The sequence below is a fragment of the Macrobrachium rosenbergii genome, chromosome 52 (genome assembly GCF_040412425.1).
Source record: "Macrobrachium rosenbergii isolate ZJJX-2024 chromosome 52, ASM4041242v1, whole genome shotgun sequence".
Lineage (NCBI taxonomy): Eukaryota > Metazoa > Arthropoda > Malacostraca > Decapoda > Palaemonidae > Macrobrachium > Macrobrachium rosenbergii.
Genome location: NC_089792.1, coordinates 15632554 through 15660358, shown reverse-complemented (window position 1 = coordinate 15660358; position 27805 = coordinate 15632554). Strand labels below are relative to the sequence as shown.

Here is a 27805-nt window from a genome sequence, read left to right as displayed (position 1 = left end):
GAGCATTTCAGCTTCTCTTTATAAGAATAGCAGTAATACTAACCATTCCATAGTAAGTTCGTGTAAAACTCAACATTATATATGCTTTCAAGCAAAAGTAAATTATTTATATTCCAGTAAGTAAATTAATGTTAATATCTTGGTTGGTTTCCCACAACTACTCGAAAAATAACTCCGACGTCTTCCTTTAGAATTATTAAGAATCACCACGACCTCTTCCTGACAGTCTGAGGTCCCAAACTTTTCCCCGGTGCTGGAGAGAGAAAGAAAGATTCATTTTCATGAAGAAGAAGAAAAGTGAAAATCTTTGGCATACCTCCCCTGACAGATCCTATAAGCTTCAGTACACACAGGCCCCGAAAGGGTTTCTGTAGCTGGCAGCCCTCTTCTGCTCTCGAACAGTTCCTCTGTTGGATCCTCGCCTCTGGAATTAGAAAGAAATGTGGCTAATCGGCGAAACCTGATGAGTTGTTTTGAATGATGAATAGATGCGTACCTGTCCACAGAATTGCTGACAGGATCCTTCGCACCTTTAAGAATTTAAGATACTGTATTTTCTGTTGAGAGAGAGAGAGAGAGAGAGAGCGCGCATTTCACGAAAGCATAACTAAATGGAAACCTGTATGATCTTCATAACAGCAATCGTCTGAACATTGGCAGTGACGGTCATGACAATAATTATTTTCTTGGAAGTTAAATTAATAATTACTGAAAGTCGTACCTCTTAATTTTTGTATCGTGTTGGTATAGATTTTTTTTATCAAAATCGGTTTACATTCCTTTGTCTATTGTTACCTCTTTTGAAAATCTTGGTTGCCAAATAAACGTGCCAAAATCTTTTGACAATGAACTGCATTGTTTTTTGGTTATCTGCTTTGTCATTTTGCTGCCCGTCACGATGTTGGTTACGGAATTTTGTTTGAAAAAGTCACAGACTGAATTTTGAGGGGAAACAAATTGCCCGTAAATAACCCGATAGTATTCCATCATTTCAGCCACAAAGAAAGTATGCTTCATTACGAGGCCGTAGAAAACATGCATAAATTTCCGATTTTATACGATAAGTAGTTTGAAGCTTTTTTTCTCTCTTTGCAAGACATCTGAATAAAAGCGTAAGCATTGGGCGTTGTGAGCAAAATAACTTTATATGCAATAAAAGAATATTAACATTTCAAACATTTAAGCCGTCACTGAGAACAAAGAGCTTTATCAAGACATAACTAGATTAGCAATATCCACTTTATGGCTTCATTTTATTCAAAGCAACAATTGTGATGTTGTTGCAAGATTTAATCCCGAATGTAAAATACATTCTCTTGCATTAAGAATTAGCTCTGCTCGTGACAAACGGTTATGATTTGATCAAAAGCGAAAGGCTTAGCCGTTTCAGAACGTGAGCTTGCAGAGTTCCAGGATTTAATGATGCCCGATCCTTTTCACTTTAATGTCGCGTAATGAATCCGCTTCAGTTTTTATGAGCCCTTGTTTTTCCCCGTCGGCTGGAAAGTTTACAACTCTCCCGACATTGATGAGCTTCACTCTTCATTGTTCTTGTTGGAAACAGGAACTGAGAACCTCTTTGGCCTTTGTGTTTTTGAAGATGAAGTTTAAAAGACGTACTTTGTTGCCCGAAAAGCTTTCTTATTTTCTGGCGAGCCTTTCTTCCGAAATTCATCAGCCCCCCCCCCTCTCACTCCGTAGGGGGTAGTGCCATCAGTGCACCTCATGTGGTGCACTGTAGGCATTGCTTAAGGTTCTTTGCAGGGTCCCTTCGGCCCCTAGCTACAACCCCTTTCATTCCTTTTAGTGTACCCCCGTTCATATTCTATATCTTCCAATTGTATCATAGTGCAGCTGCGAGGTTCTCCTCTTGTTGCATCTTTTAAACCTTAATACTCTCAATTTCCCTTTCAGCGTCGAATGACCTCAGAGGTCCCAGCGTTGGTCCTTTGGCCTAAATCCATCGTTTACCTAATTTCTTCCTGAAAGTTGCCTCCTCTTGAATTTATTTTTTACCTTTTTTTTAATGCAAGACCATTAGATTTAGTCAGCGTGAAGTAATATAATAATTATTAAGCTAGCAGTAGTAGGAGTAGCTGCAATATCATAACCCGGCTTTGTTTGTTACAGCAGTTCTGCAGTTTCATTTCCGTTGTGCGTGCTAACCTCGTTTGCATTTACTTGCTGACAAAATGACTGTAACACTAATCACTTTGACGAAAATCATGGTATTGTAATTGATCGTAGTGATAATTCTACCGTTAATGCAATCCTCATACAGTACGATAAGTTTGATGAGAGAGAGAGAGAGAGAGAGAGAGAGAGAGAGAGAGAGAGAGAGAGATTTAACGTTGACAGAAATCTCTGCTGAAAACTTACTGGAACAGAGTCCTCACGGTTTCCACGTGAAGTTCAGACAAGGGGACCTCTGGTTCAGGGGCTAGTTCCTCCTCTGTGTTCCCCTCGTCGTCTTCTTCGTCGATGTCATTGGGCCACTTGTGAGGGAATTTGTGGATCGCTCTGATTACGTCCTCCAGATCGCAAATGAAAAACCTTATGCAGGGTGCCAAGTCCACATCTGGAACCTACATTTAGAAAAAAAGGCTTGAAATAAATATTCACGGAGTTATGCTCTCTGTCTATCGTCTATTAAGATTCTGAACTGCTGAATAAATTCTTTAATATACTGTATGTATCCCTTTTGAACATACAGAGGGGAGAAATGTATTTTGTAATAAACATTTTAATAGGGAAAGAATATTAATATCTGGGAAAGAATAAAACTGCAATTCGAGCCACACCATCTCTCTCTCTCTCTCTCTCTCTCTCTCTCTCTCTCTCTCTCTCTCTCTCTCTCTCTCTCTCTAAATATTATTACAAATTTGTTTTTGGGGATGGTTATGGCACTCCCAGTTGCATGACATAAGTGGGAATTCACCCTTTTTAGAGCAGTCTGTCGAGTTAGTGAATTTAAAAATATGTTGTTTTGCCATTCTCGTATGATGCGAGTCATGAATACTCAGTTACCGTCAGTGTTCTCAGATACAATGAATACTTTATCACTAACCGCTTTTGAATGACTTATTTGTAATCCGAGACATAATAGTGGCAAATAATCATCAACTGTCTCGATGAGAGTCTGCCTTGTTGAAGTCGCAAGTCTTCACCATAGAATGTGCCTTGTTGAAGCCGTGTGACAGGCGAGAGGGCTCTTGAACCGGTAGAAGAGAAATTCCTCCGGTTCGAATATAAATATCTTTGTCGCATTAATGCTTCATCCTTTCACATTTTAGTAGGTTTCTTCAGTGTTGCCATCAACATGCTCAGATGAAAGAGAAAAATGGATCTTGTTTGAGGAGGAATTTGCATTTGAAGATAACTGAATTTCCTTCTAGGAAGGCTGAGGAAACGTATTGGAGCATGAATTTCTAAGCCAGGTTCGTAATATTTCAGGAGGCCATCCCTCAGTTTTTATGGACCAAGAATTTGAAGCTCCCTGGATCATCTTATACTGAACCTCATGATTACTGAAGCAACCTAGAAAAGTGCTCATGATGCTATACAGAAAATTAAAGGGAAACCTCAGAGACTCCAGTGGAATAAAACATGTGGCAGAGCAAATGTATGTCTGTTGTTGATCTTTTGGGCCAGTTTTAGAGTGTTTCCAGAAAAATTACTAGATTATGCAATACCTGATGAAGGTAGAAGCACTGAATCAAAAATAAAAAAATAGTGACTCATCTCAGATGAAATATATATAAAAAAACTCTTGATGCCATAATTAAGTGTGGCTTTCTTGCCGCAACTATTTCCTTCCCAACCATGTTAGGCTTATTACCTTTAAAGATAAGTTTAAGATAGCTGTGGATACCATAAACATATCAGATCGGTCTGTTTCACTTATGAAAATGGGAAGGAGATATATAATGAAGTATTTTTTATCGAAGAATCTAGAGATCCTTTGCCTCCAACAGATACCAGAGATTCTTTTCCTATTAAGATTAAAAAGTTAAACAAAACTTTTATCCGTAGCATCCTTCTTCTCAGAGCTAGTACGCCTGGTAAAAAAATGTGAATGTTGTTTTAAATTCATAAGATATTTTGCTTAAATCAGCTGCCAGTAAAGGCTGTGACCTTTCTTTTGAAAATAATAGATAAGATGTGAGAGAATGGTATACTTTTTCGTAGCTGGAAATTTGTTACTGTCATTCCAGTTAAGAAACCTAATAAGAATCCCTGTGAATCCACTAGTTACGTACCAATCTCTGTTAAACAATTAAATCTGCAAGCTAATGGAAAAGATGAGTAATACCAGGTTAGCTTGATGTTTGTGAATATAAAAGCTTTATTTCTCATTGGAGAGAAAGCCATCAAATTAAAAGTGTTTTTCTTGCATATTCATTTTACCATACTTCTAGTTCTTCTTCTCAATGCCAAAGAAAGCTTGAGAGTTTGGGAAGAAAGGCATCCAGTGAAAAAGTTTAACTGCAAACCCATTTTCACAGCCTCCTTCATTTCTTTTTATCAGTGTTAAAGAAAGCCCCAGAGTCCAGATTGAGACGGTTTGGGCCTCTGAGGAGGAGGAGAGCTGATGAGTGACATGTTGCAGGAGAGATCATGGAAATGGAAGTGCTAGGGACACGAAGGAGAGAAGACCTAAAAGGAGATGAAGAGATTGAATTGGGGAAGAAGACAAGACACGAGGAACAGAGGGAAGACACAAAATAGAAGCTCCTGGGAAAAGGCTCATTAACAACAGCAACCCTGACTAGGGATTAAGCTGAGAAGAAGCAAAACGCTGGGGAAATCTGTTTGCAGAAAATCGTTCTCAATCAGATGGCTTCCTTCTCATTGTCCTTATATACAGAATCTTTATAAAGAAGCCCTTTAGTGGTTCAATGATTAAAACCTGTAATGGGCAACACCTACAGTATATAACACCAGTTGTGGAGTACATCATTGCTCGGAAATGCTGAGATGCTCTCCATAAAATTACATGAATATAATGAGGCTCTCTCTCTCTCTCTCTCTCTCTCTCTCTCTCTCTCTCTCTCTCTCTCTCTCTCTGTGTGTGTGTGTGTGTGTGTGTGTGTGTGTTAGGCCTGAGAATAAATTACTAATTCATGGTATCCTCAGCCGTGTTAAAAACGTCCGAGAGGGAATTTCGGGAACTGGTTAAACGCTAATAATTACTAGCTCCCGGAGCATTTTCCTCCTAATTAGAAATTTAGCTACAAGACAGTAGCTCTCTCTCTCTCTCTCTCTCTCTCTCTCTCTCTCTCTCTCTCTCTCTCTCTGTAAATGAAACAAGAGTGAGTTTTGTCAATAATTTTCCTAATGGGCGTTCAGATATTCGAGTTCTGTTGTAGACGCAGTTAATGTAATTTTCAAGAAAATTCTCTCAGAAACTTTCTATAACTTTTTTTTAGAATATTGTGCACTTGTCGTTACCAAAGGAATGGCCGTCAGACAAACAAACAGACGCTGGAACAAATCCATTGCCGAAAAGCCCATTAACGCTCTTAGGCAGATCGTCAAGATTGGAGAGCGGTGTTGATTTATCGCAGCGATGAAACAGAAGAGAATTGAAGATTAAGAACATCTTTGACCTGCGAATCTTCAGTGGTCGGTTTTTCTGCCTCCATTGCCCCTGCTACCCATGTCCTAAGGTCACAGCAACAAGGCGAGAAAAATCTACTGTAGGCCTGCCTGTCAGAAATTTTAAATCCAACCAATGAGAGGCCAGTTTTCCTTAGGCCCTTCTTCAAATATACTCGAATAGGGTAGATGTTTGAAACTTGCTAAGGAGAAGTTAGTTGGCCGAGAAAGAATAAAAAGAAAGTCACAAGATGACCGGATCGAAACCACGCGTGAAGGCAGCCGGCAGTGATTCCGGTACTGGAAACTGAGAAATCCAAAGGGTGTCCAACTGTGACAATTCGCATAGCGACACCATATACTTTTGAGACTTCTTGAGACCTGCAGCTGGCCTTTCCCAACCCCTCTGCCACTAACGGTGGTGGGAAGTCTAAGTGAATGTACTACCACGAGAAAACGCCGGACCCGCATGAGCCAAAAAGCTAAGTACCTGAACTGATAAAGTTAGGTAAAGTAAAGAAGTTTAAAAGAGAGAGAGCGTCGTTAGTTCAACAAGGGTGAAATGAGATTATGTATTAATGTAGCTTACACTTTAACGTAAAAGAAATCAATTCTTTTGTGGGAAAGCATTGCTGGAGTGATTGTAAGTTTTGAAGGAGCTCATTTTTTTAAGAGTGTTCTCCTTAAAGGATTGTCATAACCGAGTGACATAACACTCATTGCAATGCGGCATAATTATACAAGAGATTGCTTAGTCTTGGTAACCACTTGTGAGAGAAGTATTTGTGTTAAGTACACTGCTCCTAAAATTGTAGACTGTTTTCTTAAACCCATCGAAATATTTTTTTCCATAACAAAATTAATTGTCTTTGGTCTAGATAGTGAATTTTGTTGTACCAGAAAAATTCATGAGAGGATTTCTTTATGTACCACCCTCGTTGGGGCGATCGCATACTTGAACTCACATTTTTTAAGGTTCCGGTTAAGAAATAGATAGCTGTGTCCAACTCACATTTTTTAAGGTTCCGGTTAAGAAATAGATAGCTGTGTCCAAGTAGATCTCTACTAAATGGTTGCAATGAAGTTGACATTTAACAGGTGTAGAGTAAAATAACACTGCTAAAATAAGTCTTTGATGCTGTGGGAGTCTTTCCATAAGACATCTCATTTTGTATCTTTAAGATAAAATCATCGCAGTTGTGCACAAATGCATAGCTCGAATTGAAGCTTGGTTTGGTTATTGTCTATTTTTTTTTTTTTATGTGAAACCGTAAATTGGAGAGGACCTCATAACAGGGTCCCTTACTGCATGTAAAGAAAGTAAATTTCGTTCCTCCAGGAAGTTTAAACAACCTGAGCTCATTCATTCTATGGGGAATGGATGTAAGGTTAATTCCAGTCATTGGCCACTTGTGGGTGTGGTGAGGTTAATTTAAAGACTTAGTTTTTGCATTTATGGTTAGCCACTAAATCATTGAGCGCAACTTCCTTTTCATGATTTTGTAATACATATGTCGTTGAGTGCCTTTGATTTTTTTTCACTCTTCTTTTGTTTACATTTTCCTTGTAATTCTTTCATTTCTTTTTATTTCTTGGATGTCATTCTGTGAGTGAACCATTTACCAATGCCACTAGTGGTGTAAATAAGATTATAAAAAGTGAAAACTCAGTAGTGTCATCAATAGCCCTTGCTTGGTCCATGTATATTAAGCATCTCTGAGAACATGATATTTCTAGAAATTTCTTGACAGAAAGAAAATGGTGAACAAAATGTAACATGGAGTGCGGGGGTATAAGAAATTCTACCTTCAAAGACATTCAAGAGGAATAGAGAGGAGGGGGGAGATTAATCTTTCAAATTGTTTGTAGGTACATTAAACTGTTCATTGGATTAACATTGTTGATTTCAGTTGACACAAGAGCCAGGAGGAGATACGGTATTGAGCACCTGCAGAGCCCAGGTATGCAAAATGATAAGAATTTTTTCTCTAGACACCAACTGCTCGAGTAGCAAGAGTAGCAAACCAACGAGCGTTGAAGCAAAAATCTAAATCCCCCCACATGAGAGTGCACCATCATGTAACATCATATATATATATATTTAACATATATTTTATATGTCAAAATTTATCAAAATATCAAATATATATATTTATATATTTATATATATAATATATAAACAGAATTTTGATGAGGTGAGAGAGAGAGAGAGAGAGAGAGAGAGAGAGAGAGAGAGAGAGAGAGGTGGTAATTTTAACATCAAGCTGGCAAAACATTTTACATGTCAAAACTTTATCAAAACTTGCGTCAAAGATTCAAAGATTTGATAACATTGTGTTCTAGTTAACTATGATGAAACAGAATTTTGATGACAGGTGTTTAGAGTTTTTCTTATCGATGAACCATTATTAACTTGGATTCCTAAAATTTATTTATCGATTGAACAAGTTCCACGCCACATCAGTCTTCTTGCAATTTTTGGATACTGAACCAAAGTACGATAAAGACTATTAACTATTAATCTAGATGAACCCTGTTAGAAACCTTGCTGCCGCCTACACAGGAGGTTTACAGTGCCAGACTTAGAAGTCTCTCTTGGCACAAAAGAAACTTGCAATAAATTTCCAACATACCTGGTTGAGCGTCGAGTTCTGGAATAAGAGTGTGAAGACATCCAAAAAGACATCTCTCTTCTTCCTATTGATATCCAACAGAGTCTTCAAGGCGATGTTCATATCAATAGGGAGTAAACCCAGCGCACTTAGTACCACAATCTAGAATACAAGTGCAACTAGTATTTTTTTAATTTTGCCAAAAGGATTACACTATAGATGTTTCTCAACAGTAAGCTGTTCCCTTGAGCAAGGATGGCCACTAAGGAAGGAAGAGACAACGAGCATGGCCACATTCACACTTGAACTGCTGAGTCATAGATGAACCCCTGTGCAGAAACCTTCCTCCCCGCCTACACAGGAGGTTTACAGAAGTGCAACGAATCCCCTTTACACGCTGTGTGCCTTTTACCTCTCTCTTTCACACACTCACGATTCCTGGATGTTGAGGCCCCTCCTTTCCTTTTGCACTCCAACTGTCTATCCCTTCCTAGGTCTTCCTTTCCTCCTCTCTTCCATTACTTCTGAACTGTTTACCTTTTTCACCAACCAAGAATCCTCAATTTTTTCCAAATGACCAGACAATCTCAGAACGCAGTCACACTTTCACCACAGCACTTCTATCAACTCCTGCATATCCACATATCTCACACTTTGGCTTCTTATACAGTACCACAAAAACTGCACGATCTTTTAAGTGTCCATCTGTTGAATTAACCGCCATAGAGGACAGTTGGTTCAACAGTACCCTCAAACATTCCAACCTTTGTTTCAACAGACATAATCATATTTCCGTTCATTTTTATACACACATTCTGTTACCCTTCTTGCTTCACCTACTGAGTGACTCAACCTTTTCACTCATCCTAACATAGTCTGAAATATTTGTACTCCAACATTTATAAGAATCAATTGTTTCCATTAACCTCTGTCCACAACAACATTTACAATATGATCCTCTTGTTTCCCGTTTGTCGTCATAACTGTATTTTTTTTTCACCTGGGTAATGTCGCTCAACTTCCGTGTTAAAGTGATTATAACCACATGAATGCATAACATTTTTAAACTTATTTACTGCTGCTCTAGGAAGTGCCAGTTTAGAATCTACACTATCCCTGATCAGTTTTGCAACCACATATGTGTGTTTGAGTTTGGTTTGTCATTTAATAAGAGAAATGTCTCGCATTTTTCCGATTCAGCAGTTCACAGAATAGCAAAATTCAACTTTACACAGAGTTTGTATCATTTGACCCATACAGCAAATGGAAACACAGGAGAGAAAATGTCGTTTTCTTTTCTTTCGGTTATTTCACGAAACAATAAATATTTCAGTGCGTTGGAAGAGGTTAATCATCCTTTATTTTAGTGACATCGTTAAACAACTTACTGTTGATAATAATGTTACGAAAATTATGATAACTTCAAGCCATTTTGTAGAACTGAACTGAGAACGAGACTTCATACACAGGAAATTATTAAAACTTACAAAGGAATAAGACAATCATTTTGAGATCCGTTACATGAACATCTAACATGAGAAAATCAAAGTACCAGTATTGATACGGCGCCGATTAAGACTCCTCCAGCGTCACCCACAGGCGTAGGCGGACCGTTCAAAAATATGAAAGTGAAGCCAAAGAGAGAGACCACCGTGGGGAGAGACACCACCAAGCAGATCAGCACGCTGCAGCAGCGCATTTTGAACTTGCAATCTGAAACATAGTATTCACACTTTACAATATAATGTTCCTGTTGACGAATGTCTAAATACATACATAAATGGCGTAAAATGAAGTGAAATAAACATTAAAATTGTCATTTCTCTCACCAATTCATTAATCATTTTTTCTGGAAACTTTCACCAAAGATCTGGTAGGTGAGTTTGTTGTCATATTGTGTCCATAACCGTGCTTGCTCATCAGTTCAAATTTTACTTGTTTTCCTTGGACTAGTTCCTTATTGGACGAGGCGGTAGAGTTCTCGGCTAGCACTCTACTAGGGCCGAGTTCGAGTCTCCGGCCGGCCAGTGAAGACTTAGAGAAATTTATTTCTGGTGATAGAAATTCATTTCTCGGTATAATATGGTTCGGATTCCACAATAAGCTGTAGGTCTCGTTGCTAGGTAACCAGTCCCTTATTCACATACTAGCATGCTTGTTCCCCATATGAATTAAACTTATCACTAAAATAATCCATTGCTCATTAACATATAGTACATCAGCCCTCCAGTGTGATCGATTATTGCAGGTGAGAGGTTTTTATGTATGAATTCTTATCTGGGAAATCTATTTCCAGAGACGTGTTATCCTGTCCCTCGTATTTTGCCCCCTGTCACTCTTATGAGAGGATGCCTTAAAAGATTATTAATTCAGCTTCTGAAACGGATGGTCACAGCAACCAGAAAGCACGAGCCACGGGCTCCACATTGCGTTACCATTGTGTCAAAATTCAATTGCATTTTTAAAGCTAGTTAACTGTAACTTTGTTGTAAGATAACGTGTTGCACTTACTTTGCTGGGTTGCATACCAGCCAGGATTTATTCTACTTGTTTGAGCTATGTGAAATAGAGTAAATCAAGGGGACTTACTGGCTTTCTAGCGACCTTCCCTTTGTTTTAAATGTAATCAGACGGTAAGTTCTATTCTTGTTACATTTGCCTACATGTTTGGTTCTGGGGAGTTGCCCATAAGGCAAACTCTCAATCAATATCCATTTCATCTCGCCAAAGCCCACCAAATATGTAAAAAAATATAATAATATATATATATATATATATATATATATATATATATATATATATATATATATATATATATATATATATATATTATGTGTGTGTGTGTGTGTGCATATATATATATATATATATATATATATATATATATATATATATATATATATATATATATATATATATATATATATATATATATATATCACATAAATTTGTCTAAGTTATTCAGCAAGGAATTTGAATTTGTTGTTTGCGCTTCCCAATCTGAGAGCCCTGCCTCCAGATTGAAAACATAAAAGATTTCTTGTTTTCATGCCTGAACTCAAACATTTAATAACTGAGCCACCAACAACTGTAAAAATAATTTTTCAGCGCATACATACGTACACCAGCTGAGATTAGAATGTTACGAGGCGGAATGAATCCATTTCCATAAAGGTGACGCTCTGAGTGTTTTGCTCTTGAATGATATATGAGGTCACGTTGGAAATATAATATATATAATATATATATATATAATATATATATATATATATATATATATATATATATATATATATATATATATATATATATATATATATATATTTATATATATATAATTATATATATATATACATATGTATAATAATATATATATATGTATGTGTGTGTATATACATTAAGTCTTTTGGCGAACTATGTACTGGCCTGTGAAAGGTATATCCGGTGCAGGTGGCATTTGTGTTGATGTTGGGGGTTTCAACAGTTAGATACAGCAGGTATCTGACACATACATTTCTGCCTTCTGATCATGGCCAAAGTGCATGGAGACAGCGTGACAGATTGATGGAAGCGTTGTGATCCTTCGAACATTGAACCGGTGTTGTCACGCTTCCGGGGAGGGGTTATTAAGTGAGTGCGTGCGTATGTGCACTCTCTAATGGCATATTATGAGAGAAACACACAATGGCTATTGACTTCAATTTACGGCTGGGTGTGATTCACTCTTTGTGCAGTGTTAGTGGTAAGAATAGCCACTGTGAGGTACGTTTATTTGTGGCCATAGAATGTGAGTAAGACAACTCATTAATAAACACATTTTCCAGACATTATGTGGAATACCCAGTTTGTGTCACAGTGAAACTCCTCTGTTTTCCCATTATGCATTTTCCCAACCTGTTCTCAATTATGCATTTTTCTGCTTTAAATGTCTTTTTCATACACCATTTCTGGTTTTAATATATATGTTATGTTTCTTTTAACAGGAATTCTGGGTTCATCCTCTGAGGACGAAAATTTTGGAAGTGGTGTTCTTTTTAACATCTCTATAGCATTTATTTTGGTATAGAATAATTATGACCCTTTTATTTTGTTTGGTGACCAAGGTGTCAGTCACTAGTATTGTTTGGTCTAGAATCATTAATTTGATGGATTGTGAGTCTGAATTTCTTCTAGATATGATTTCCATTTTTATGGGGTGTGAGTCACTCCATTTCATGACCGTAGCTTTTGCTGAAATACTTTCGTTAAATTTGCAAATAAAGTCTAGTTTTGTATCTCAATGTTTAATTCCAGAAGGCCTTTGTCTGAAATTAGATACAGGGAGGGGAGCCGACGAGAGAGAAAGAATGTGCTGACCCAACACCGGCCATTGTTACCAGAGGATCTTAGGGATGTAAGATGATATGACGCTGTTCTTGAAACAGATGTAGTAAGAGATTATGACTGTAATTGACCCCGTTCTGTGTCATAACAGTGTGGTGGGCAGTGGTAATAGACATGAATAGATAGTCAAGTAGGTAAATAGATAGGGTATAGGTTACGCTTCTGAAGAGACATATCTTATTAATACTGGTATTGGCATCTCAGAATAGGGATTTTGATGGTTCAGCAATTCGGTTTAAATTAAATAACTGGTTAAATTTTCCCCATGGTGACCTTCAATTCTCTGTTTACTTAGATGTAATATCAAGGTAAGTCAGTTTATTCATTCCATTTATCACTTACATTCTGAGCACTTTGTGTTGGCCCTCAAGGTAGTTAATTAAGAAAACCATGTTCATTTTTCCAACCAGCCTCAGAATGTAACAATATATATATATATATATAATATATATATATATATATATATATATATATATATATATATATATATATATATATATATATATATATATATATATATATATACATACACACACACAAACTATTTTGCATTTAAACTTTTTAATGGCCATATTCACATTCACAATAAAAGTACGTGCATTGAAATTTTATATCTACGATTGAATTAAGTCCAGCAATGTATATACAATATGGCAGCTACATACCTTAACCTTGCGTTGCATTATATGTTATCAGTACCAGTACAGTTGCACACATATATAAAATTAAATGACGGTATGTATGTATGTATGTATTTTTGTATTTATGTATGTATATATGTATGTATGTGACCAGCTGATGATTGGTCAAATGAGCCTTTAGAGTTTATTTGTGAGATATATCTCTATTGTCAATACAAACATTTTGTTTAATACGGTATTATTTAAGTTACTCGAATCAAATTAGTTTCAGTAAAGAACTATCGTAAAATATACGTTTATTTGTCTCCTTTCCTAATACGAATATATCAGATTTATGCAGATATTTATATGTAATGAAATCGTGAATCTTATAGAGTGAGATAACATGAAACAGGCACTTGTTATGCAATAAAATGAGAAATAATAGGTCTGAAATAAGATGTTTTTACTGTGGCTAACTTTTGACGTCTTGGATTGTGTGTGTGTGTGTTTTTTTTTTTAATTACGAAATCATCGTTTTCCCGGAAACAACTAACAGTTGCCAGTTTTCCAATTACAAGCGGCCGTGGGATCTGGGATTTTGTTACCTCCGTAAAAAAGATGATAAAAAATTCCCCTGTAAATGCCAGTAGAAAGATTAAAAGTAAAGAACTAGAGTTACTTAAGGCTAGCAATCATATCAGTTGTGTTTCCAGTGATTTTACAGATGACCTAACCTAGTGAAGAGCCGAGGAATGCGATAGGTAAATTGAAGTCAGTACAAGTTAAGTACAGTATACCTTAGTTTTACAGCAAACGTAATGAAAGTATATCGTTAAAAGTGGGTACCTGTAAGAAAGAGAGAGAGAAAAAAAACAAGCTATAATGATAAAGAACTTGGACGATTTAGTTAACTGCTCCTAGAGTTTTTGTCGGTGAGAGCAGGATATCAGTTGAGCTCTTAACTTGTGAAGCTGATGAAGATATGACGATATGTCGCCATGGAAACCATAATGTTTTTCGTTTTAAGTATCACCTTTGAGCAGAGGTGTAGAAGTGAAACGTTGCAAGAGTGTTCCATAGATTTAGTAACTAAGTTTCAAGAACTTCACCAACGGAGACCGCCTGCGGTTACGGCTTCTGTCTCTATGTAGGATATCGTTCGGATCCTGAAAACTACCCTGTTCTGGAGGATACGAATTTGTATGTAGAAGCTGGTATTGGCGGATATGTCCTCCCTACTGCACGCTCTTGTTCAAAATACTGTAGTAAGGAATCCCAATGATGGGTGTCACCCTCGCAAAATAATTTAGTTTGCGAAACATGTCTGAAAGTTGTATGATGCCGTGCACGTTATGTTCAGACGGGTCGGACGGAATTCCTAAAATCGTGCTATGATTGTGATCACTATATTTAAGGAAAACCAATAGAATTTTGAGGTTGCTCAGTGCAGTGGATTATACTTGTCATATATTAGAGTGATATCCCAAAATGATTATTAATATTTTATAATGTGCTAACATCCTTGTGGAGCAAAGTAAAATTCCCGTGACATTTCCAGAGAAAAAAAAATCAGAGCCGAAAGAAGAGTCAAGTGTACTGTGAAATAAATATCAAACTTGTGTCGGGATTTTTTTTATTCATTCATAATGGTGGAGAGTATGGTAGGGAGTATTGATTCATATTATGTAGAAATAGCATTTGCACTTTGACGGAACTTGTGTTGTACGGGTCAGTTGTATTGAGTGAAGTGTTATGTAGACCATAGCAAAGACCCAAGTCTGCAGTCAGTCTGATTGAGTTATTGCTTCTCAGATGTACTTTTGCTTACTTAGCAGAAGTACTCCTGAGAAACATTACTGTTAACCAGGGCTGATTCCACCTCTTCGTTTTGCATATGGGATCCCTCATGTCTAATAGTACTAGACCTAACTGAGACCTCCTGTTTGTTTCTCTTATTCTTGCCATGCATAGGAACATCATTGACCCAGTCCTATGAAGGTACTTCATTGCCTCTATACACAAGAAGCTGCCTAGCGATCCAGAAGTTTCTACGTGTGTCTGCAGAGATCTGAATGCAGATGAAGTTAAGTAGCTTCTTTGGAACAAGAGGATTATTAGTATTCCAGGGTTGTCATTTGAAAGAACTAATGCTGTCGAAAATCAATCAGGTATCTGAAACATTCATTCGTTAGTCAGAACATCCAATAGGTTTTGCTGTATCAAAACATTTCATGGAATTTACTAAGCAAAGAATGTTTGCTACTTGAAAGGTTTATTAAGAACTCCCCCTACTTTGTATTGGAAGACAAGTAATGTATGGTGGTATGTTTTATTACATTCAATTCCCATATAGGGAAATATCTTTGTATTCAGTGCTTAATAGTTGTTTTGTTAAGGCTGTATTTCATCTTCTCCGAGGTATAAAGCCTACGTGTCAAATTGTCATCTAACTTGTTATGCTGTGTGATTTTGTTATGTGCCCCAATAAGTCTTTGTATGCATGTGTTTTTTGTTATACTTGCTTACATAATATGTCAGCGTAGTCCGTCGACTGTATTTGAATATATTGTTAATGTTTGAATAGTTGAAGACTGTGTATGAATTGATATTGAGTTAAAAGAGGGATTGATTTGTTTCATTTCGTGTACAGTGCCATATAGAATTAAAATTAGCTGGTATGGTGAGATTCGATCTGAAGAATGTTTTGCTTTTTGAAACTGATTCAAGTAACAACTTTGGTATATTTTTGCAGAAAGTTTTAACCTTAATCCAAAACATTCTCAGAGTGTTGTTGCCAGTATAATAGTTGTTATTTTCAAGTTGTTGTAAGAATAGTTGCCTTTAAATGTAGTGGGCCATACAGCCGAACCAGTGAGTGTTTCACTTCTCGATAGCACCATTGTATGTAAGTGATGCATTAAGTTCTGTAATTTTTCTTCAGCGAAATCTGTACAGAGGTGGATTTTGGGGATCTCGTTTCATGAAAGGCTAGAAAATTAGAAGTGCGCGAGTGGCAAAGATTACTGATATGGTAGAGCGTCGAAGCTGATATGGTTTGGGCATGTGGTAAGGATGGGTGAGGAGGAAGGTGAGAAGATGGCTTGGAAGGAACCTGTTAGGGGTATAAGGTCGAGGGGGAGGCAAAGGATTAGATGGCGTGATAAAGTGAGGCATTGATTGATTGATTTATGAAAATTTGGCTATAGCCAAGCACTGGGGCACTTTCAGCCATTCAGTGCTCAAGGTGAAAAGAGGGAGTCGGAGTTGTTAGACGGCAGGCTGGAAGAAAGGGAGTGGGAATGGAGGTAAAGTAAAAGGCTAACAAGTGGGTGCGGCTAGTGGTCTAAGGGCCGCTGCCTAAAGTGCACCACATGCGGTGCACTGGCGGCACTACCTCCTTACGGGGGATAAAGTGAGGGAGGATCTGGAGAACAAGAATTTAGAGAAGACTTTGTTTTCGATAGAAGTTGTTGGAGAACAAGGCAATCAACCCTTTAGGGATAGCATTGGGGATGAAGAAAGAAGTATGTATGCTTTAATTCTCCGACATTTAAAGTAAATTCCTATCGTTAACACTCAGTTTTGCAGCTAATTTTTTATAACTGGTCTAGTTCTCTGTTTTATTAGCTTCCCTTTAACTGCAATTTTATTGTAATCCCTTTTTTTAATAAAATGATGATGATCCCAATTTCTTGTGCTTTCAGTGTATAATTGCAGGATGATATGTTTGTGACCTCAGTAGAAACTATACTGATTTCTCGGAGAAAAAAGAACACTGAGAAGTAAAATGAATACATTAGTATAGGGCGATGTCAAATGAAGAAAGAAAAGAGATCAAGCAACAGAAGAATACAAAAGAATAGGAAGACAAAGGCTCAGTCCGTAAATAGCTGTGTTCAAAGGCCCGGTAATAGATATATTGGGGGACTAAAATTTGAGCATTAAGATGGTGTGAAAGACAATGTGCAAGGGGTGTCAGATAATACCAGTGGTATTATTAGATAAAAATTGTTGAAAATAGGTGCTACCAGAAGAAAAGGCCATAATCCTTATTAAGGAAGAGTTCTACGGTGAACTGTTACCACACTAAGTAGAGGGTAGAGATACAGGTCATATTGAAATTGGTATGTACTACATAATGAAGTTAAAGAAAACTTGACAAAAAAGAGTAAATCAGTTGAAATTAGAAGGCATTTTCTGTCTTGGCTGCTGTGGTGATTTCTGTCGACAGGTACAAAACAGAAGACATGTATAAGCAGGCTAACCACTTTATCAAGTTTCAAATAGAAAAACATTGCATTCCAGTATTTAAACTACTAAAGAAAGAGTAGTAAGGATCAGGGATGAGGGCTCTTGGTACGTTAGTGATATGGGGAACACTTGTATGTTATTCTAGACTAGATTTTAGCTCTCCCCAGACCTTTAAGACAGTTCATCTAGACAGAATCTACAATTTCCCAGTGACGTCACTCGCTCCACAAGCTCCCTGATAGCAGAGAGATTTAGTTGTCTTAAAACAATATTTGGTTTAATTTAAGTTAGTTCTGATGTTGTCGGTCAGTAAACAGGTAATTTACTGTCCTTCATTTGGTTGAAGAATGCTGTCTAAAGGTCAAGATAACTAGGGAATTTTTCTATCTGTAGCTTAAGTAAAAAGTAACAATCCAAACAAATTCCTTATTGTTCACAAAAATGTCTTTGGCAAGTTTGCATATAAAATGTGAAGAAGTTTACGCAGAACAAACAGCATTATTTATTTCAAAACAATTATGTCCACACATCTAGTATGCGCTGATATGCACAAACGTTTTACTATATACTGTATGTATATGCATATAGGTATGTAGTATATATATACATATATACATATATATATATATATATATATATATATATATATATATATATATATATGTATATATATATATATATATATAGAAATCATCAACAACAATCACGTGTGGAACAGAAATAAATTTCAGTGACTCGAAAGGTATCAGGACCTTTAAGGTCAAAATTTCTAATTAGGTGGACAATCAAAGAAAAATTTCCACTGGGCCATACAAGTCAAAAGAAGTTGGAACTTGAGAGCAACTTAAACAAAACTAAACCTGGGCAAAAGCTTTAACTGCTTGCATACCAGCAGTTTTCCCAACTTCCATTAAGGACTTCAGCAAAGTTCTAGAAATAGAAAACATTTCATTGAATTATCCCTTCAAAACATGAATAAGATAGAAATCATCTTACTCTCAATCACATAAGTGATTTGGAACAGAAATAAATTTCTGACTCACGTCAGGATCGAACCCAGGTCAATGTCATGGTGGAAATCAGGGCGTCTTCTTCTGGTATGGGACAAAGTCTAAAAGAAATCTTAAACAATCAAAACAGACTGCAACTGGCTAATTACCTGACCGGCATGTTTTAAAAACAAAATGAAAAACCATTGGTTACTTTTCCTAAGACGTCTCTGGACGTCAGCAAATTCCTTCCAATGTCAGACTTCTCTCACTGTATCTATCTTAAAACAAAGGCCTACTGAAATTAAACACTGAAGTACAAAACTAGACTTTATTTGCAAATTTATCAAAAGTGATTCAGCAAAAGCTATGGTCATGAAATGGAGTGATTCACACCCCTATCAATGGAATTCACAACTAGAGGAAATACTGTTTCACAGACAAGCATATTAATAATTATGTACCTTGCAATACTTGTGAATAACACCCTGGTCATCAAACAAAGTGATAAGATCATAATTATTCTAGACCACAATACATGTCATGTAGTATGTAAGAGAATATTCGTCCTCTCAGGACGAAACTCGAATTCCTGTTGAAAGAAACATATCATTATATTAAAACCTGAAATGGTGTTCATTACATACATGTTCAAAACAGAAAAATGTCTAATGGAGCATTAAATATGAAAATTCATTATGTAGACATCGGTCAATTTCCCTGCTTTCCAACCGGGGGTTTTCCCTCTAAAGTCTGGAAAAGATATAAATGTCAATGGGCGATCTTACTTGCTTTTTCTATGGCCCAGATAATGTATCTTATCTTCATAGTGTTGGTTTCTTTAAACACTAACCAGGCTAAAAGCACTTATCAGCCATCCAAGATCGAGGCAGTCTCCCTGTGAGTGTCACTGTTCCTCTCATAAATATCCCATGGGAGATCGCACACACACACGCACATACCCCACCGGAACCTGGGCACTTCCGGTGCATCGGTTCAGTGGTTCAACGTTCTATCATGCTGTTTCCATGCACTTGGATCGTGACAGACCCAAATGCGTTTGCAGCAGAAGTGCCACTACCAGGCCAGCACATAGTTCTCCCCTACTGACCCAAGTCAATTCCAGACTTAATATATATATATATGTGTGTGTGTGTGTGTGTGTGTAAGACGATGAAGATAAAATAGAAATTGATAATGGTAAATTAGTGACAAAATAATGAAAATAAAATGGTAACATCAGTAACAAAACTGCTAATTTTTAACACAAAAGCAATCAAAGGGTAATCTCGATTCTCGTCACTATTTCGTCAGTAATATTCAGTCATATCCTTGTTAATATAATCAGTAAACAATAAAATTCTTGCTGGATTTGTCCGATTAATAGGTTGATCACAAGTAATAGGAAGAATTAAATGAGCTTTAGAGGATTGTACTGTTCCAACAGTCTGTATGTCGATGTAAACTTTTTGGTCATTTTTTCCAGTTTTGCTAATATATATATTTTCACAAGCCCTACATGGTATGGTATAGATTCAGCCTGTGAATTATTATCTTGATTTGAATTTTTGAAATATGTCATGTAATTAATAAACATTTTTGTGATCAAGCAAACCTTACATATTAGGGCATTAAAAGGATCCTTTAACCCCCTTTGAATACAAAATTGTCTTGTCGTTTAGTAAAGTTTTGTCCTAAAAATCTTTAGATATTGAATTTTTTTCCCTAATACATCAAATCTTGTCAGACTCCTCATCTGAAAGCTAACGACTGCATATCCACAATGCTCTGAAAAACATGGAGTAGAATGATGATTCAGCTTTCGTGTGGTGCTCTGAATACTAGTGGGCTTTGGACTTAGGAGCTTATTTTTGTTTGCTTTCGGTAAAAATTTAATTTATGATTATGGTTAATCCTATGGACTTTATATCTAGAAACGGCAAAACTGAAAGTTTTTCCTTTTCAACAGTAAATTTATATAAGGCTGTCGATCAGTTCAATTTATCTAAATATTTATTAAGCGCCAGAAGGAGTGGTTACCCCAAATTTTTTTAGAATATTTACCAAGAAATGCAGGTTTACAGTCCTTAATGCAAAAGCTAATCAACGGTTAATCAATCTCCTTTTATAAAGACGTTTTACAAATAATATTTTTAAATTTGAGCCATGGTATGTATAACTAGACTATCTCATCATTGATAAATTAGAGAGTTTCAAGATTATCATATGATTGACTTATGGTTTGAAGGGAATTGTTTTATTACTGTTACTATTACCGTTACTTGTATTATTCTTACCTTGAATTTGATAGTTACTGCCATTATGTGTGTATATAAAATTACATTTACTATTTGTTTATTCAGATGAGGTCATGCATTGGTTGACCAGCACTTAGGCTTGCTTTCTTATTTAGAATTGCATAGGATGCAATTTTAATAAATCCTTTTTTCTTTTGGGACACTTTTATTCTTACTTTTACACAGTCATTTGATAGGCCAATGTTTCCGTTGGTGATGGCCTAATAATACTTTATTTTTATTTATGCAAGAACTTTTTTGCTTGCTACCTCTATATTTTTTGTCACTATGTGTCCAGAAGATGTCTAAAATACACGAAAATTCTCGGAAGTCTGTCGTTGCCTTTTGAATATTTCATGTGGCTTGAACTGATTATTAAATCGCCTGTATGTATGTATATATATATATATATATATATATATATATATATATATATATATATATACACACACACATACATATATATATACTGTATATATACACATTTTTTTCCTAAGTCTCAAAATTTTTGTAATACAGTCTTGATTTAATGACTGCCATTAAATAATCTAAGGTGTACATGTTTTTCATGCTGAGTAGACCTCAAATTGCTTTATATAAGATAATATACGTACATACACAATGTGTATTCGCATCGAATTTACTATTTACTATCTTAACTTTCTCATTACGGCTTAAGCAATTTATGCAAGATTCAAATGCTGTGATTTCGTACCGTATTTATAATCTTTGGTTTGGAAGAGCAGAATATATCACAGCATTTTCATGACGGATTGAACCTCCGTCACAACATGCGTGCAACCAGTTGCCTCTTAATCATTTATCCATAGGAAACCAAAAATGCTCAATCTCTTAGCCATTGGCCCGGTGATTGAATTATTGTCAACTGAATACTTATTAGGCGTGGCTGTAGCAAAGCAGGTTGAATTCTATTGCTTACTGTTAGTTCTCCATAAAGAAGGAGATAAGCTACTACTAACATGTCAGCTGCTTAGTTTATAACTAGTGAATTACGTCAAGGAGGGTTTAAGGTCCAGGGTAGTACAGCTGACGCGTTGACCCAAGTGAATCATTGTTATTCGCCTCTCTGTTCGACATGTGTTACGCATTAGTTTGCCTCAAAGGAAATTTTCGTTCACAGGTTAAAATGCTAGGCATATATTATCGAAACTTGTTGGAACGATTGGTATACGCACACTTTTGGGTTCTTTAATGTCTTCAGCAATTGGAACGCGGGCGATAAGTGATTTATGTTGTTATGGACCGAATATACCGTACTGCAGAAGCCAGTAAGTAAGTAGTAAAATGTGAAGGGAATTTTTGATAAAAATAACAAAGACTTTTTTCATGATTGCTGGGAGATGAAAGCTTATCTTCGATAGAACTGTCGTAATTAAAATGACTTAAGAGTTAGTGACAGCTTTTAGACTTAAGAGTTAGTGACAGCTTTTGTCTTAGTGAAGCTTTTTTGTATAATGCTAAGAATATATAGGAAACATAAAGAGTATATAATAAAAAAAATACAGTTAACACTGCAATGTGTGTAATAAAAATCCACTATTATATAGTAAATATATTACTATGTAAAATATGGTTTATTTGTACATATTTTACATAGTAATATATTTACTATATAATTGTGGATTTTTATTACACAGATTGTTTTTCACGAAATTGTGAATCTATTAGCTAACACTACAATGTTATTTAAAAGAAGTTGATGATTTTGGAAATCTCTCCTTTGGTCAAACTGCATTTTATTTAGATCCGGGATAAATATCGTATGCGCACTCTTGTTACAAGGTGATAGCAAAATTTATTTGCCGACCCCCGCCGAATTGCAAGGAGTTGCTTGTGATTTTGCACGAATGGTTGTCCGTCCGAAAATGCACTGGCTGTCCGTCAATTGCATGATTGATTAGAAGATTTGCGCCTTTGAAGAGAGAGAGAGTGAGAGTTAGTGGGGGGTGTCCGGGTCCAGTTTATGAATTCTGGTCGGCTGGATGAACCATCAACAGTACAATATTCCTCTATTTACTCCGGTTTCATTCCGATGGGCATCGTTGTTCTTTACTGCAAACTTTTTCACAGACAAATTAAGGAAATGTAAGAAATGGTTGCTTATACCAATTAAGCCAGACTTGAAACACAATACTGTGTTTAGGTGGATAATAGTTACTGATAGAAAACCAACGCCTATGAAAAGCGACGATACCAGTAAAAACAAGGCAAAACTTCTGTTGTGCAAATTTGCCTCGTTTTTACTGGTAAGTTTTCGTATACCTTGGTTTTACCAGACCACCGCTGATTAATAGCTCTTCCTGGGAGAGTCGGTAGAGTTGTGGCCTTGCACTCGTTAGGCCCGAGTTCGACTCTCCGGCCGGCTAATGAAAGTTAGAGGAATTTATTTCTGGTGATAGAAATTCATTTCTGCTATAATGTCGGTTCGGATTCACAATAGGCTGTTGGTTTTCTAAGTCAGTTGGTTCTTAGCCACGTAAAATAAAGTCTAATCCTTCGGGCCAGCCCTAAGAGCTGTTAATCAGCTCAGTGGTCTGGTAAAACTAAGGTATACTTAACACAGTAGTGAGTTTCAAGTCTCGCTTAATTGGTATAAGCAACACATTTCTTACATATCCTTAATTTGTCTGTGAAAAAGTTTGCAGTAAAGAACAAGGATGCCCATCGGAATAAAACCGGAGTAAATAGAGGAATATTGTACTGTTGATGACATCCGTGCCCATTTTCAGAACAATCTTCGAAAGGTTGTATTCACAAAGTTTTTCACAAAGGCCAGGTAGGTAAGGATTAGGAGTTCATCAGTCATGGTGAAGCCCCCGGGATATGAAATATAAAATCCCTTCAGTAGGTACAGCCTATATGATCTTTGGAGCAAACTAATATCGTTTATCGTGTTCATTAGAGTAACGTCGAGAACCTGACTGCGAATCGACCAGAGCTCTGCTTGCACTGCGTACATACATACATACATTATATTATATATATATATATATATATATATATATATATATATATATATATATATATATATATATATGTGTGTGTGTGTGTGTGTGTGTGTGTGTGTGTCTATATATATATAATTTGTATTATATATATATATATTATATATATATATAAGAACAAAGCTACAAAACGTCCTTTAATATCCAATTCACTCTACCTCGGAAGTAAATATATTTTCATATATGTTGAAGGTTGTGTCACTGTACATCCTGATTCCTCGTCCGTCGCTGGAACGATCCACGGGACGGTGGTATTATCAACTGAAAATTCCCCTTTTAACATATATGGCCAGGTAGAGTGAATTGGATATTAAAGGACGTTTCAGCTTTCATTGTATATGAATCACGGTGATGTGATAAATAGTCATAATATGGCTACGTGCGACAAACGCACTACGGTCAACATGGCAGAGGTGGGTGGATATCGTCTCCAAACGCAAAACACCTGAGTTCGACGGGTGGGTTGATGGGAGATGGTATTCATTATACCTCTTGTGGCCGACTGGTTAGTGTGTCACTGTAGTCCTGAACTCGTCCGTCGCTGGTTCGATCCCACAGGACGGTGGACTTATATCAACTGAAAATTCCCTTCGGTAACATATATGAAAATATATTACTTATGAGGTAGAGTGAATTGGATATTAAAGGACGTTTGTAGCTTTCTGATTGTATATGAATCACGGTGATGTGATAAATAGTCATATATATATATATATATATATATATATATATATATATATATATATATATATATATATATATATATATATACACATATTTATATACACACACACACACGTTGTAACATACAAGGTTAAGAGAATACAGTTCTGTTCAAGAAAATAAACCCTTGCGTGAGAAGGGCAAGAACAAGAAGCTGGAAAGTTTCCTCTAAAGGAAAGTCATTTTCAGTGTTGCTAATTCCGAATTCTACATTGCTCTCATAGCAGTTGTAGCTCTCATAAAAATAACACATAAACACCTTATTTCATCAACTTCCAGGATACACATGCATCAAAAACTGCAAAATCTAACACCTCAATTAAAGCAGATAAAACACTTCTTGTAAGTTGTCTGATACCGAGGGACAAAGAGGTGTCAGGAATAGTAAGGTTGTTCCACCTACCTTTACCTGTACCTGTTCAGTCAGTGGGTAGATTTTTAGAGAACTAAACGATCCTTGATGTCAAGTAGATTTCTTTAGATTCTTTGGCTGGTCGTTATAGCCCGTAAGTTATTGATCCCAACCTTAATCGGCAAGTTTACAAATCGGATTAGTTGGACTGGAACTTGAGGCTGAACAGAAAAAATACCAAAAGTTGATGTCAACTAATCTTTCAGGTTAATCAGCTTCAGGAAAAGAAGTTTCTCATCAAGGTTTTAGACCAGCTGACGAGATTTGATCAAGTATGAGGGCAAAAATTCCGGAGTGGACTATATATTGAGCAAGTGGTGTACTTTTGTTTTGCCTTTACAATAAATTTTACTCGGACATTCAGCTTGCTCACTGACCCTTTGTGGGATGCTGCTTCAAGGAAACTTTGAACAAATGGTTGCTGATTGAAGCATCTACTCATCTTAACTAACGAATTAGTTTGTTCTTTTTACAAACAAATGACAGCGTATGTTCCTAAAATTGTTGCAAATTATTGAAACTGAACTTGAAAAAAACATCAAATGGAATGCTGGATAAAAAAAATAATTAAAAATTTTTTTAGTTACTACTATCAGTGAGGTTAAAGTAAAAAGAATATTATAGTCTCCTAACAGTATTATCTCTATTTTCAGGTTTTTTATAAGTTTTTTTGCAGTGCTGAGATCATTCAGTGGTTCTGCTTGAGAAGCAACTTAGCCAAGTTAGATTTTAGAACTACTACGAAAATAATGACAGATTTTACTTTAATGGGTGGACGTATCAAGAAAGAGAGAGAGAGAGAGAGAGAGAGAGAAAACTGTCTGTCCTTATCATTAAGTTGGTCATAAATACGATCACTCTCGTGATCCCAGAACCGGTGAAGAAAATCCACAATTATAAAGAACTTTCGCCAACCTGATCAGTTGCTTCTTCAGCCTTACCAAGCTGGCAAAAGCTTCCTCATCAGAGAGAATATTTACATACATATAAGTGTTACATACGATGACAGTGATTATATAAATGGAAGAAAACATACAGCTCTAAGTAAGGACACATCCGATATCCTGTTATTCACGTCAGTTTTTATTCATGCACCTTAAAGCAGTTCTCGGGGAAATTTTTGGAGTATTATCCAAACATTTAACTAAAATTAAATACCCCGTTGGTACAAAAAAAAATCGAATAGGAATGGCCAAATATTAGAAGAAACACGCTTTGAGGTTTTAGTAGGAGCACAATGTAGGAAATTAAGAAGATTAAATTTTAATTGAAGCAACTGCTTCAGGTTTGGAAAATGAGACTTTTTTAATTTATTTGAACAAAAGGAATTACCGTCATCTTTAAATTCAATACAAACAAAAGTCAGTATGTTCCTAAAATTGTTGCATATGATTTACAAAAAAAAAAAATCTTATTAAAAATTTTTTTTGGTTCCATTATAAAGCAGAAATAAGAAAAAATACATTCAGGTATGAGTAGCCCACAAACCAAGTCAGTGACAAGAATACTGAAGAATTTCATTCATATATCTCTACTTCAGGTTTTTCTTTTCTTTTTTTAGCTGTTTCAGTTTTGATGCAACATTAAGATTATTGGGTTTTTACTTAATTACCCCCTACGGGCAGAGCAATAATATTCATATTCATAGGCTGGAAGTTCTCGGGGTGTCTGGATTTTTTGTTGCCTGCGTGTAAAGTGTTTATGAACTCTGTTTTACGGCTGTGAAATCCACTCTTAAGATGCAGGCTCACGTGAATGCAACAGGAACTTCCGCAGTCTGGAAGTACCGGGAAGCGCTTTTGAGGTTTAACAGGATAGGATTAAGAGTTAAATAAATACCTGTAAAAGTACTTCCTCGCCACTTAAACGTCATCAACACATGTCGTGAACTTATCGCACTTATATCACAAACAGGTAAAAAAAAAAAGCCAGCGACCGTAAGTGGAGAACGAACCTTTGGCAAATGCTGGATAATCTTCTGAAGTACTGGATAGAACTGACGAATCGTGTGATTTGTACTCCGTCTTTATATGTTGCCAGTTCGTTGAGTTGCCTGCGTGTGTGTTTATGAAATGTTTTGCTGTAGATTCGACCGAATGTGAACGAGAATGGATGACACTTCAACTGCTTTTGGTAACAAGTGAGGTTCGTGCTCTGCTAACTTGAATTTCGAGATTAAGTTCCGAAAAAGAAAGGATTTTGATATACAAGCACGGGCGAAATTTCTTCTAAAATATACCTCTCAGGTAACGGATTATAGTCTACTATATATATATATATATATATATATATATATATATATATATATATATATATATATATTTATTTATACATATATATAGTGTGTGTGTTTATGTGTGCGTGTGCCCATGTGAAAGAGAGAGAGCGTGTTTTTGTGTATATGCGTGTTTGGGTTAACGTCATTACATTTTTAATCTTTGGGTTTTTAGTTTTCTGTAAAAGAAAACTGTTTTGCTGGTTTTGTCTGTCCGTCCGCACTTTTCTGTTCGCCCTCAGATCTTAAAAACTACTGAAGTTAGAGGGCTGCAAATTGGTATGTTGATCATCCACCCTCCAATCATCAACCATACCAAACTGCAGCCATCTAGCCTCAGTAGCTTTTATTTTATTTAAGGTTAAAGTTAGCCATAATCGTGCGTCTAGCAACGCTATAGGACATGTCACCACCGTGCCGTGGCTGAAAAGCTTCATGGGCCGCGGCTCATTCAGAAAACTCGATTGCGCCGAAGAAACTTTGGCGCATTTTTTACTAGTTTAAATAGCATCTTGGATCGCTTGTTCATGGAGGTTAAAAGCTATTCAACTTGGTCGTTTTCCTAAGCCAATCACTCATTGCTGGGTATAACTGTACATCGTGAAAGCGTGAAACT

At 36.3% G+C, this 27805-nt stretch overlaps 1 protein-coding gene across 1 annotated transcript; it reads right to left on the bottom strand.

Moving 5' to 3' along the window:
• On the bottom strand, nucleotides 1-26898 carry LOC136833895 (uncharacterized). The gene is made up of 5 exons (XM_067096185.1): nucleotides 26869-26898; nucleotides 9763-9923; nucleotides 8232-8372; nucleotides 2380-2585; nucleotides 1-424 (listed from the first exon to the last, which is right to left on the bottom strand). Exons 2-5 carry the CDS (start codon nucleotides 9907-9909, stop codon nucleotides 280-282), a joined length of 639 nt encoding a protein of 212 aa, XP_066952286.1. The 5' UTR covers nucleotides 9910-9923; nucleotides 26869-26898; the 3' UTR covers nucleotides 1-279.
• Nucleotides 26899-27805: the final 907 nt, after the last annotated feature.